Consider the following 12,158-nt stretch of genomic DNA (forward strand, 5'->3'; position numbering starts at 1 on the left):
TGTTTTCATGGTGCAAAGCTTTATGCTAAAGCTGTCGTATCTCAGAGTCCGCTGCTGTATACGCCAGTGATTTATTTCCCCAATATGGATTTGCAACTGACTTCCCCAGTTTGTGACTCCAGAAGCAGTTCAGAAGGAGCCAGGAAATACAAACACGACAGTATCTTCAAAGAGGCTGGCGTTATGAAGGAAGCAAGTCCTGCACGTGCAAGTGCTCCTTACACACACAGAGCAATGGCATTATTTGGGTCCAGCTTTCGCCAGACGTCCTTCCTCTGACACCGACTCTCCTTATGCATTGTAAACAGATAATCCTACTTGTATATCCTGTCAAGCAGACAGAGCCGAGTATCTTTTGTATATTGCTTCTGTTTAAGTTGCCTAATCAATATTTCGACAGCTGCATGGATCAGGGACAGTTCCAAGACTGCATCAGAATGCACTTCTGGGAGAGGAAGAGCATTTGTCTGCTGGAATCCTGTGGTTTCGCTGTATTATTCACTGCCGTGAGTTCCAGAAGGAGGAGAAGAGCCCTGTTGCAGCAAGTAACGAAAGTTGCAGATAGCTGGGAGGCTGTGACTGCACTTTGGCAATGCACAGTAGGATGTAACGACTCCGGTAGCTGTTCCTCATTGTCCGCCACTGCAACTGGGTCAGATAGGTACCAGGCTTGCAGAAGGCACCTGGGAGAACAGTTAGCTAACTTTTATGAACAGAAACACTAAGTAACTTTGTAAAAAATCCCAGAGAGCCAAGGACAGAGCCACCGACTTAGTCCCAGAGCCCTGCGAAGCATTAGCTGGGTAGCAAAACAGTGGGAGGCTGGTCATGACAGACCTGGAAACCACCAATTTCTTCTGCTTGATGTACATTTGAGAAATTTTTGGCAAGCTTTCAAATAAAAATAGCTCTGAGAAGCACGATCGCAGCAACCACACAGCTCCAGACTCCTTGTTGCCTGTGACCAGATTTTCCCTTTACACATTCAATGTCTGAGATGACATCAAAGGAGTTCCCACAAAACTTTCCAAGCCGAGAAACACAGAAATTTCCTTCAGGATGGAGACACCCTGCTTGCTCCGTGAGATTTTACACAGTGCTTTAAACCCACCCTGCTGAACCCAAACAGTGGCCCACCAATGCTTTTTACAAGGGCATGTAGTGATAGGACAAGGGGTAATGGCTTTAAAGAGGGTGGGTTTAGAATAGATACAAGGAAGAAACTCTGTGCTCTGAGGGTGGTGAGGCGCTGGCCCAGGCTGCCCAGAGAAGCTGTGGCTGCCCCCTCCCTGGCAGTGTTCAAGGCCAGGTTGCACGGGGCTCTGAGCACCCTGCGCTGGTGGAAGGTGTCCCTGCCCGTGGCAGCGGGGTTGGAACTGGGTGATCTGTGAGGTCACTTCCATAGCAACCCACCCCACGATACCACGGACGCTCCCGCCGCCGCCGCCCTCCCCTCCCTCAGCCCCCGGCGCTGAGGGGACGGAGCTGCCCCGCCCCGCCCCACGTGACATCCCCCCATCCCGCCTTGTCGCACCGGCGGGGAGGGGCGGGGCGTGTCGCGCGGGGCGGGGCGCCGGGGGATCACGTGATGCGGGCGGCCCGGAAAGGTCCGAGGAGGAGCCGCCGCCGCCGCCATTTTCCTGCGGCGCCCAGCGTGTGTCCCCTGTCCCCGGCCGAGCGGGAGGCGCGCAGGGGGAGGGGACGGCGGCTGGGGGAGGGGGGTGGGCGGAGGAGGGGTCCCTGCTCGGGTGACAGGTCCGTCCCTGAGGGCGGAGCGGGGGCCGCCTGCGGCACGGCGGGGTGAGGCGTCCGCGCGGCTCCATCCCCCGGCCAGTCCTCCCGTTCCCGGCCCCTGAGGAGGCAGCGGAGCCGCTCTCGGTTCCAGCGCCGCCAGCGACCCCGCCATGTCCGGCCAAAGCCTCACCGACCGCATCACGGCGGCGCAGCACAGCGTGACCGGCTCGGCGGTCTCCAAAACCGTCTGTAAGGCCACGACCCACGAGGTCATGGGCCCCAAGAAGAAGCACCTGGACTGTGAGTACCGGGGAGGGATGGCGGCCGGCGGGCTCCCCCCCCCGCCCCATCCCGGGGTCCGGAGCACCGGCTGTGGGGCTGCCGCCGTTCCCACCGGCCTGGCGGGGACGTGGAGCCTGGTCGAGGCGGAGGAGCTCCGTCTGTCTCGCCGTAGGACGTTCTCTTGGCGAGGGGGGCGGGTAGGATCGGGGACGTGGCGATGGAGGGCTTGGGAGAGGCTGCTCCGGGGATCTGCTCTCCAGGAGGGGCCTCCTTAGCTCTGCCCCATGCACAGGGCCCTGGACGGTGTGAGCTCCTGAAGGACTGGGCTTGCCCCATACCCATTCCTTGGAGAGGGAAAGCCGCGGAGGCCAAGCAGAGGAATGAGCTGTAATTTCCTTACAAATTGATTTCGTTTGTGTTTCGCTAGGGCAGCACTCCCCCATTCTGTATGGGAGGTGCAAGAGTTTCAAGAAGGAATAGCTGATCGGTTATCTTAATTCTTTCCCAGATAGTCTACTAGAAAAAAAAAATTCCTTCTGTATCATTCTTGTAACTCTTCCATGTAGAAGAATGTGAAATGAGTGCCCTCTCAGTAAGGGTGTTCTTCTCAGCCTTACCCTTTCTAGTCTGTCTCCTTCACTTGGGAACATGGGCCCAAGAGGGCTTCTTCAGACCTTCAGTACTGGAGCTTAACATCCCATACAGGGACTGGCCAGTTTTCAGCTTCTATTAAAAATAGATTCAAGGTGGGAAGGCTTAAAAGATTTTCTGTCAACTCAGTTCCATCCAGGTGATTATGAAGAGAACGATGAGCACCGAAATTTGTATTAATGTGTCTTTCACTAAATTGTAAGGTCACAGGACTGAGGATGTTCTTGGCTTGAATACCTGATTATCTTGAATCTATTTATATTAGGCCCTTTAAGGAGCCTTCTCCCCCTCCCCTTTACTCCCCCCTGTATGTAATGAAAGCTACTGGAGAGAGATGTGTGGCTGTGCCTTCTGTATGCGTGCTTTCTCCTTTCCTCCCATCTACGTCTGTGAGGAGAAGGTTGGGTCTTCATGTGTCTTGAATTTGTGCCTCCTCAGTCCCTCTGTATCCAAATGAGAAAAACATATGATAGAACTGGGATTAATTGTAGTGTACTTACTTACTTCTTTACAACAAAACAAGTCTGACTTAAAGGTTTAAGAAATTCTTGTTCTGTACCTAATCCATTTTTTTAGGGTAGCCACAGAACAGTTGCCTGAGTTTCTTTTTGGTATTCCCTTTTCCATTTAATCTCTTAGCTGAAGACTGAGTAGTAGCTTAGTGGCTCTTACTTTTGGTCAGCCCAGGGTGTCAGAAAGCTGAGGAAATCTTTGGGCTCTAAGTAACTTGGTCTCAGGTAGAGAAAACACCTTGTCATATGGCTTATGTGTGAAGCCATGATGTTACTGGATTTCACACAACAGAAGGGAGGCTTTCTAGAAAAAAATCTTTGCCAGGTTTAGCCTGGAATAGTGCTAAAAGTATAGTTTCAGTAGTAGAACGTGTAGCAGCTGAATTATTTCATGGTATAGGCTTTGTGAAAAAGAACATCAAACTGACCAGGCAACCGCTCCTCAGACTGGCATGTGTGTACAAGGATGGTGTTCTGAACACAATTGCTAGGGGACATCCTAATAGAGACCTATAGGATGCTGCAGTAGAAGGGTGCTGGAACTTCCTTAGCAAGCTGCCTGATGGTTGCTGGATGAAAAGACTGTTGCTGTATTTCCCTTGTCAACTCTAGACTGTCAAACATCCCAGTTCCTACCTCTTTCTCAGAGAATTCTTCTATCAGAGCAAAGCAAACTTTTATTTTATTAGTTTTACTACTAGTCACTTTATTTTCGTGGTCGAAATAGATCATGCATAGGTAAGTTTTGTATGCTGCCCCTAAGAAGTTTGTTAGGAGTCTCTGTTCCTGGCATGAGGAAATGACACACGGTTTTGTATTTTGAAAATTTTCTTTGTTCGTACCGTTTAAGGTTGTATGTTTAAAAAGAATGCTTTTTGCACAAGCTGTGACTCAAGCCCGACCTATGAATTATTTGCCCGTATCTTCATTTTACAACAAGCAGTTTAACTGCTAGATAAGTCCTATGAACTGACATCTTGCTGTGAATGACAATTAATCTACCAGTCTTCATAGGTAGCATGCTGCTTAAATATTTTTCTAATTAGTGTTTATTGTGATAATGACAGTTAAAACTTACTTTGTTAAAGGTTGCGTACTGGACGAGTCAATAAGCTGAGTTTTGTAATACTGTCCTGGAATGAAGTCTTAGTTTTGTAGCATTTTCTGTGACCGTGACATACATTCTTGTTAATATGGTATTTGTGTTGCTTGTACAGATCTCAAATCTCTGGCTGTCCTCTTCCCGGAATTCTTTCTTTGTTAAGTTTGAGCTGTCATAAACACATTTAGGTAGCTCAGCCTCGCATTAACTCATACAGATGGGGGGAAAATCCAGTGTAGGTACCTGCGCACGTCATTATTCCTGTCCTTATTTATCTTGCTCTTGACTGTCTGTGGAGTTCCAAAACGGAAGTGCTCCCCGTCCTAGGTTTGTGTATTCCCTCTGTATTTCCCTTAGTGACCATTACTTTAATAATTAAAGAATGTGAAAAGGCATTTGTAGCCTGTGATGATAAAAATGTAATCTACTCCAGAGAACGTTCTTTCTCTCCTGTTACAAAGCTTAGTGGCTTGTTTGGTTTCAGGGAGCAACAATCATCTTATGGTCATATGCTTGCTCTCGGGATATGTGGGAGTTTTTTTCTCCTATTCTGAAGGTCCAGTTTTATAGCTGGGATGAGGATTCTCTGTTTTTTAATCCAGGTGCTGCTTTTGTGAGGATGGATTACTTGTTTTGCAGTAATCAGACAGGTTTAATAGTCTTGAAACCCTCAAAGCATAGTTCCTGATTTTTTTTTTTTACAGAAAACCTAGTTTTGCTAGGACTTTGTCCTAGTTTTCACACCTCTCTGAGCAGTGATAGCTCTAAACTGGTTTGTGGTTTAACTTGTACACTGAGATTTATACAACCCTTTCTGTTGTGTTTAGCTTTTTGTTGCTGTATAGTGATGCTAAGAACAAGTGCTTCAGGTTGTTTGAATGTAAATAGTGCTGGAAAACTTGTTGCAAGATTTCACTTTTTTTTTTTTTACATATGCAGGCACACCCCCCCGCTTAGAAGCATGCATGTGTGGTGGATAATTCATACTAGGAAAACTAGAAGATACATAGTTAATGCCAAATAGGAAGTTTCGCTAGGTCGGTTCAGTGAAAGTGCTGTAGCAGTGGTATCTCAGTGTCATAAAAATGTTTGTGTACTTGTGCATGTTGTGGAGTGTAGTTAAAACAGCTTTGATCTGAAACCTATTTAGGATTGGGTGCTTGAATGAGTACGGTGCATAGTAACCGTATCTGCTGGTAGCTAGTGGAGTAGCGCTATTTAAAGGAGAATGTGGATGGATAGCTTGGAAGGAAGTTGCGATGCTGTAATTATCCCTTCTTAACAGGAAATCTTGCTGTAGTTATGCCAGAGTGTAACTTCCTTGGTTTCTTATTGTGAAGAAAAATCTGTATTTTTAAGGAAGATGGTAAACCAGAACCCTGCCCTGTGTTGAGCAGATGTTTGTGAGAAGGTATGTAAGTGAAAGTAAACTTAAGTGAGCTTGTTGGGAACTTGCTTCCCAAGTCCCTAGTGTCAGCTGTTTTGGTGTTGTCTAGAGGCTATTTACTAGTGCAAATAAAAGTCCAGCTAGAGAGTTGCTTTGTACTGGGGACAGCTTCTGTTTCCAAATGAAGTGGTAAGCGGAGGGTGTCTTGAACTGAGGGACAAGGATCATTGCTTTTTCCTATATCTCACAAGAGATTGGTGGTAAAGCTGGGAAGACCAGTGTTTTAAGTGCTTGCCTGCCTTTATGTACTGAAGCGTAACTGGGTTATTTCAGTGGTGCAGTGAGTTAACTCTTGGTGTCTGCGGGTACTACTGTGTTCTCGAGTAGAAATAGATTATCCACATTCCTTGTAAGGTATTGCAGTACTTCACCAAATTCATATTTTCTTTCTGGTTTTGGCAGGATTACCTGAAGTTTCTTGTGGCTTTGCTTCCCGTTTTATAGCTGACTTAAATTTCTGGAGGCAGTCCATTGTTGTTTTTGCTTAGAACTGTTCTGTGTAACTGTAATTATTTTAGATAGAGATAATTGCATTATTACACCTTTCTTTTGAAGTATTCATTTTTCGCTCTGGGTTCTTCCATGATTCCTTTATTGTTTCTTCCTTTGCCAACTTTTCGTAACTTTTTACTAGAATGCCTCTGGAATATTTGTTTGTGCCTTGTAGCAGAGTATGAGAACTATCATACTCCTCTAGACTGCCAGAGGGCCAATTTTCTACCACAGCTGCTCATTTGCAGAAAGAATAGCCATTTAGTTCTGCAGCTGTTGTTTTATTTTACTTAGCCCGAAGCAGAATTCTGCTTCAGATGAAGAAAGAGGCAGGAACTAAGGAGGAGAAGCTGTAGGACACCTGCAATCAGCTTACTGTGAATCTTCACACTGCTGTTGTTTCCCATCAACTGTGGTTATTCAGGTGTCATGTAACTTTTGGCTGTAGCTCTAGTTGTGATTTTTATTTTTTTTCATGGTGCAGTCATCTCATATCTTCTAAAAGTGATGCTTGGAAGAGGCTTTTTTTTGTAGTTCAGCCTGTGACCTAGTGATCTATTTCAGTCTTTAGTTCTTCATCTTAAGATCAGGTTTTGATCTGTAGATGTGAAAGTTTCAAGTTGTTCCTGGTGACTTTGCTTAGAAAGTAACATTAGTTTGCATAATACAAAAGAGGACTTCTCCAACATGGAATTTCAAGCTTCTCTTTTTTGTGTTGTATATGTTGCCTGATGCAAAGTACATGATCAGTACGCTACAGTAGCAAGTGATGCTGGTAGAATGCTGGGAAAACTCACTTGTAAAATGTTACTGACTTCTTGCTGTCACTGGAAAATGCAGCACGTTTTCTGAAGCAGAATCACCTTTTGTATTTGAAAGCTTATATCTTTAAAATATTTTTATTAATTCTGAAACATCAATTACTTCTTTAAAAATAGCCCACTGGTCTACTACTGGTCAGATATGAGCACCCTTATTTTTTTCTGCAAACCATACAGAAGCTATTCTTCAAGTATGTTGGAAGAAATCAGGTAAGTATTTTAAATAACTTGTTTATAAAATCTTGAAGTCCTGTAGTGGGACAGCTATTAAAAACTTTCAAATAGTTCATAATACCAGTTTAAAGCAAAAGTTCAAGTATGTGTTCTTACTTCTGGACATCTTTGCAAATTCATCTGCTGCAGCAATGAAAACTTTGCTTTGTGTGGAAGAACTGGGGATTTTTTGTCCATCAGTATGTGAGTTTAACCGTTTAGATTTCCTGCCAGTTGAAGTCTGAATGCTAGAGGTGGTTGTAATTTGGAGCTGAATGTTATCTTGTAAAGGCTTAGGTAGCAGAGAGATTTTATTACTGATTACGTCTGCACCAGATTAGAAGTAAACAAGAAATAACTGGCCAAAAAGCTGCAACCAAGTGGAAAGGAAAAAAACCTGATTGTACAAAATTGTTGGTTCTGATGTTTTTCTTGCTCTTTCAGCAATTTTTTCCATTGTGAAAGGTGATTGTGAGCAGGCAGGGTATGAACTTTTGTTAACTATCTATCCTTGTGAACTGAAAGGAAGTAGAAGTCCTGTTACACTTTGTATTTCACCCCTAGCTTTACATCAGAGCTGTATCAATTATCTGTTAGTTTCTAAAGCTCAGAATAATGTTAGTAAATGTTAGTACTCTCAAGTCTCCTAATGGCAAATCCAAGTTATAAGCAATATGTGACAAATCAGGTATTGAGATTTGAGAAATTAGGGACCTAAGCTGTATTTAACTGTGTGAAAATAACTTAATGAAGTTAAGCGTTTCATAAAGATTTAACAAATATGTTGGATTTTCCGTTTGTGACTAAACACGGTGTGCTATTTTGCTAAAGGAGCTTTATTAAAGTAATGCTTATCTGGATCATTTGCAATAGTAAACATGAGTAAATTAGACTTTTATAAGTTTTACCTCAAAGCAGAGGGTGTAGAAAACAAAGATCTATACCAAAATTTAACTTGGGAGTGTCAATTCCTAGCACAAAGAATAAGAAAATTTACTGGAGTGAGTGCTGGTGGCATAAAGGGAAATCCTGTGGTTTTATTTTAAGTCATGCTGTGACATATACATGGTCTAGAAAATAAAAAATTCAGAAAGTGGGTTTTATACTCACTCTGAGCTCTCCTATGCAATTTCCTTCTGACCTATGTTTATTTACTGAGGAAGAGCATACCAGATCAACACCTTCGTTTTTCCCCTTTCCACATGCTCTGCTGAAAAGACTTTTGAAATCTTAACTAAATGTTATTGCTTCCTCCCAAGCAAGCAGTCCTTCAGTCCCAACATCTGTACGCTCTTGCAGGGGTGCCGTTCTAGCAGCAGTGATTCTTTTGCTTATGTAGTAAGTGGTAAGTTTGTGCGGGTTGAAAGGGCACTCTGGTATTTCACATATTTACTCTAAATATGGTACTTGCAGTAGCATGTGGCTCAGCTACTCCAGTTGCAAGCTGTGTGTTATGACATCAACAAAGTATCTACACTGTTTGTAACCTTGGCTGATTTTTAATCAGTTCTTTAAATTCTAGTAACTTAACTATTATGAATCCTTAATAACACTGTTTCCTAGTCAAATATTCAGTGTATAAAAAAAGTTTTTCCACATTAATAGCTTGTAAAAACTGTGTGTTTATCTGGTTGACAAAGGTGATAATGAAATCATTCCTCGATTAGTCTTGTTAAAAACCAAAACACACATCTCCCCTGTCCCCCTTCCCCCCTCTCCCCCAAGCCCTAACAAAGACAACCTGCTAGTATTCTACTGCACAGCGTAAGTTCCTACAGTAACAATAGTAAACTGGATTTCAAGACCCAGAAGGGATAATATACCAAGTTTGAAACTAAACTCGAGTTACAAACAGAAGTAAACATGTTTTAAGTTTATTTGCTTATTTTTTTAGGTTTTCTAATGCCTTTCATATGGCTGGAAGTCCACTCAGGGTGGTTCTGGTTGTCTGTGATTTGTCATTCTGTCTGCCATATCAAAAGATTGAGTGTTTAGGCTATCAAACAGTAGAATTTGGAGTCATGTTCTTTGCATTCTTAAAGGCTGCTTGTAACTCGCTTTGCTGTTGGCGATGTTTGGATTCTTCTGGGGTAGGTAAAGAGCTGTAGTGAGATAGGGCAGTGTTTCTGTACCTGTTTCTTGCTGTTCAACTGCGTGCTTTTTGTTTTGGCTTTCGTCTTGTTACCTAATGTGGTGCCCCTCTTTTCCCCTCTTCTCCCCAGAGGTTCAACAAGGGCAAATGCAGGGTCCTGCACCTGGGGAGGAACAACCCCAGGCATCAGTACAGACTTGGGGCGGACCTGCTGGAGAGCAGCTCTGCGGAGAGGGACCTGGGTGTCCTAGTGGACAACAGGTTAACCATGAGCCAGCAGTGTGCCCTGGCTGCCAAAAAGGCCAATGCCATCCTGGGGTGCATTAGGAGGAGTGTGGCCAGCACGTTGAGGGAGGTTCTCCTTCCCCTCTACATTGCCCTGGTGAGGCCTCATCTGGAGTCCTGTGTCCAGTTCTGGGCTCCCCAGTTCAAGAAAGATGAGGAGCTACTGGAGAGAGTGCAGCAGAGGGCTACAAGGTTGGTGAGGGGACTGGAGCATCTTTCCTATGAGGAGAGGCTGAGGGAGCTGGGCTTGTTCAGCCTAAAGAAGAGAAGGCTGTGAGTGGACCTAATATATGCTTACAAATATCTGAAGGGTGGGTGTCAGGAGGATGGGGCCAGACTCTTTTCAGTGGTGCCCAGCGACAGGACAAGGGGCAATGGGCACAAACTGAAGCACAGGAAGTTCCGTCTGAACATGAGGAAGAACTTCTTCCCTCTGAGGGTGATGGAGCACTGGAACAGGCTGCCCAGGGAGGTTGTGGATTCTCCTTCTCTGGAGATATTCAAGACCCGCCTGGACAAGGTCCTGTGCAGCCTGCTGTAGGTGACCCTGCTTCAGCAGGGGGGTTGGACTAGATGACCCACAGAGGTCCCTTCCAACCCCTTCTATTCTGTGATTCTGTGATCAGCACTTCACCTACATGTGTTTGCAGTTGCACTTGGTTTATTCGACTGATATCTCTGCTCTTGCTGACAAATGGGTCGATACTTAATTGAAAATTGGGTTACACGTGAATTTGAATGTGATTTAACCTCTTCCCTCCCCACCCAGTATTGTATTAATAGTTGCAGTTGTCATTGCAACCTCCTTCAAACTTTATGAATATGTTTCTGATCCACAACTCTCTGTATTCTTGATCTGACCTTATTTTTATGTGAAATATTAAAAGTTGTTCATTGTGATGGTTAAGCCCTTTTCTGAGAATGGTGGTGTAATTTGATTGGATTGATTGTCACTTTTTCTGTTTTCTGGAAAGCATTGATGTTCAGAATTCTGCAAATATACTGTTACGTACGGAATAAAAATAACTTTCATTTAAAAATTAGTCTGTTAGAAATATTTACTTGATTATGTATAGCAGCTACATACAGCTGTAGTTTGCAAAGCAATTCTTTGTTTCTGTCTTGATGTAAAGCTAACCTCGCTGAGTGTCTCTTACTCATGAAATGCCTTCATCCTTTTCTTCTGTCTTACAAGGGGTGCTGAAATTTAATATTTTTGTAAGTGATTATGTCAATTTGTAAGTTTTAAGAGTGAAATTCAGGTGTTTTACTTGCAATTACTTTTTATTGATTGCAAGCTACAACTAGTACTGTTTAAATTATAGCTGCAGTTAAATAGGAAAAAATGGGTTTTTGAACAATGTTCTTGTGTTCTTTTTTCCTCTTGACAAACCAAGTTTGTTTACCATTTAGAAATACGCTGGAATCCTTAAGTAGATTTTAATTTTGAATTAATTCTCAGCGTGACAGTCCATGTGACTTTGCTTTCATTGGTATAGATGTGCTCTAATTAGCTGGGTTTTATTTAAATTGCTGAATTTGGATTTATTACCCGTTTAAGAAATTTTCTGTAATATATTAATAACCTGTGTTAAATTCAATAGGTGTTACTTCTCCCTGGAGTGCTTGCATTTCAGTCACAAGTGTCACAGTACAGCATTGCAGAATAAAATTTAGAGTATCGAAAATACATGTGAAATGGATTTTAATCATAGGAATGAAAGAAAAGCCAACGGAAAACAAATATGAACACTTCGGCTTTTCTGGGATGTAGTTATTTGTAACAGGGATGTGAAATGCCTAGTAAGTTGCTGCATTTGATTAACTGTCTCGTGGAAAAGCTCCTGATGCACAGCTCCTAGCTGTGAACTGTTTGAAACACAGGGACTAGCCCACTGTGGTGTGCTTTGGGGGAGAATGATAACTCTTATTTTTTATACAGACTTTTATTTTTAAGTTCTTGATAGTTAATAGGTAGCTAGCTCAAACTTTCTGCTAGATCTGTTCATCTGGAATGCTTTGCCACGACAGTAGCATCATTAAGCCTATCAAATTTAATTAAAGCTAAAACATAAGTTAACTAAATTTCCTAGTAGCTTAATTTGCATTGAAAATATGGAATATGTGAACTTTGTTTCTGTGCTGATTTTGACGTGTAAGTGGATGGAAATCCAGAGAAACTTTTGTGTTAGCTCTCAAATACCAGGGAACAGCACAGTTAGTTTGACCTCTGATGTTTGGAATTGCATTGTTATGAATTTGAAGCCCTTACATTTCAGGGGCTGATTTTCTGTTTTGTTGGTTTTTGCTTTTTGTTTACACACAGTTTTTTTGAGGAAACTTTCTTCAGATTTAATTATCTGTAAGTAAAATACAATGCGTTGGAGGAGATGCTTTTGTCCTTATTTTAAACTGTTAATGAGGAGCCATTGTAGACAGGAATGTGGTCAGCCTCTTGGTATGTAGTAGGGCTGACATAAGATGTTATAACACCTAGTTTTTACTGCAGCTCCATATTCTTTTTAGC

General features: G+C 43.1%; 1 protein-coding gene across 7 annotated transcripts in view; it reads left to right on the plus strand.

The window, feature by feature from the left end:
• Window positions 1–1,741: 1,741 nt before the first annotated feature.
• Window positions 1,742–12,158, plus strand: part of PICALM (phosphatidylinositol binding clathrin assembly protein) — a 71,450-nt gene continuing 61,033 nt past the window's right edge. For all 7 annotated transcript variants that reach the window (XM_075416497.1, XM_075416515.1, XM_075416506.1 and 4 more), the window contains exon 1: window positions 1,742–2,034. In XM_075416497.1, the coding sequence (XP_075272612.1) occupies window positions 1,905–2,034 (130 nt within the window). In that variant the 5' untranslated portion in view covers window positions 1,742–1,904. The remainder of the gene's footprint in view (window positions 2,035–12,158) is intronic.

The sequence above is a fragment of the Opisthocomus hoazin genome, chromosome 1 (genome assembly GCF_030867145.1).
Source record: "Opisthocomus hoazin isolate bOpiHoa1 chromosome 1, bOpiHoa1.hap1, whole genome shotgun sequence".
In the NCBI taxonomy this organism is placed as follows: Eukaryota; Metazoa; Chordata; class Aves; order Opisthocomiformes; family Opisthocomidae; genus Opisthocomus; species Opisthocomus hoazin.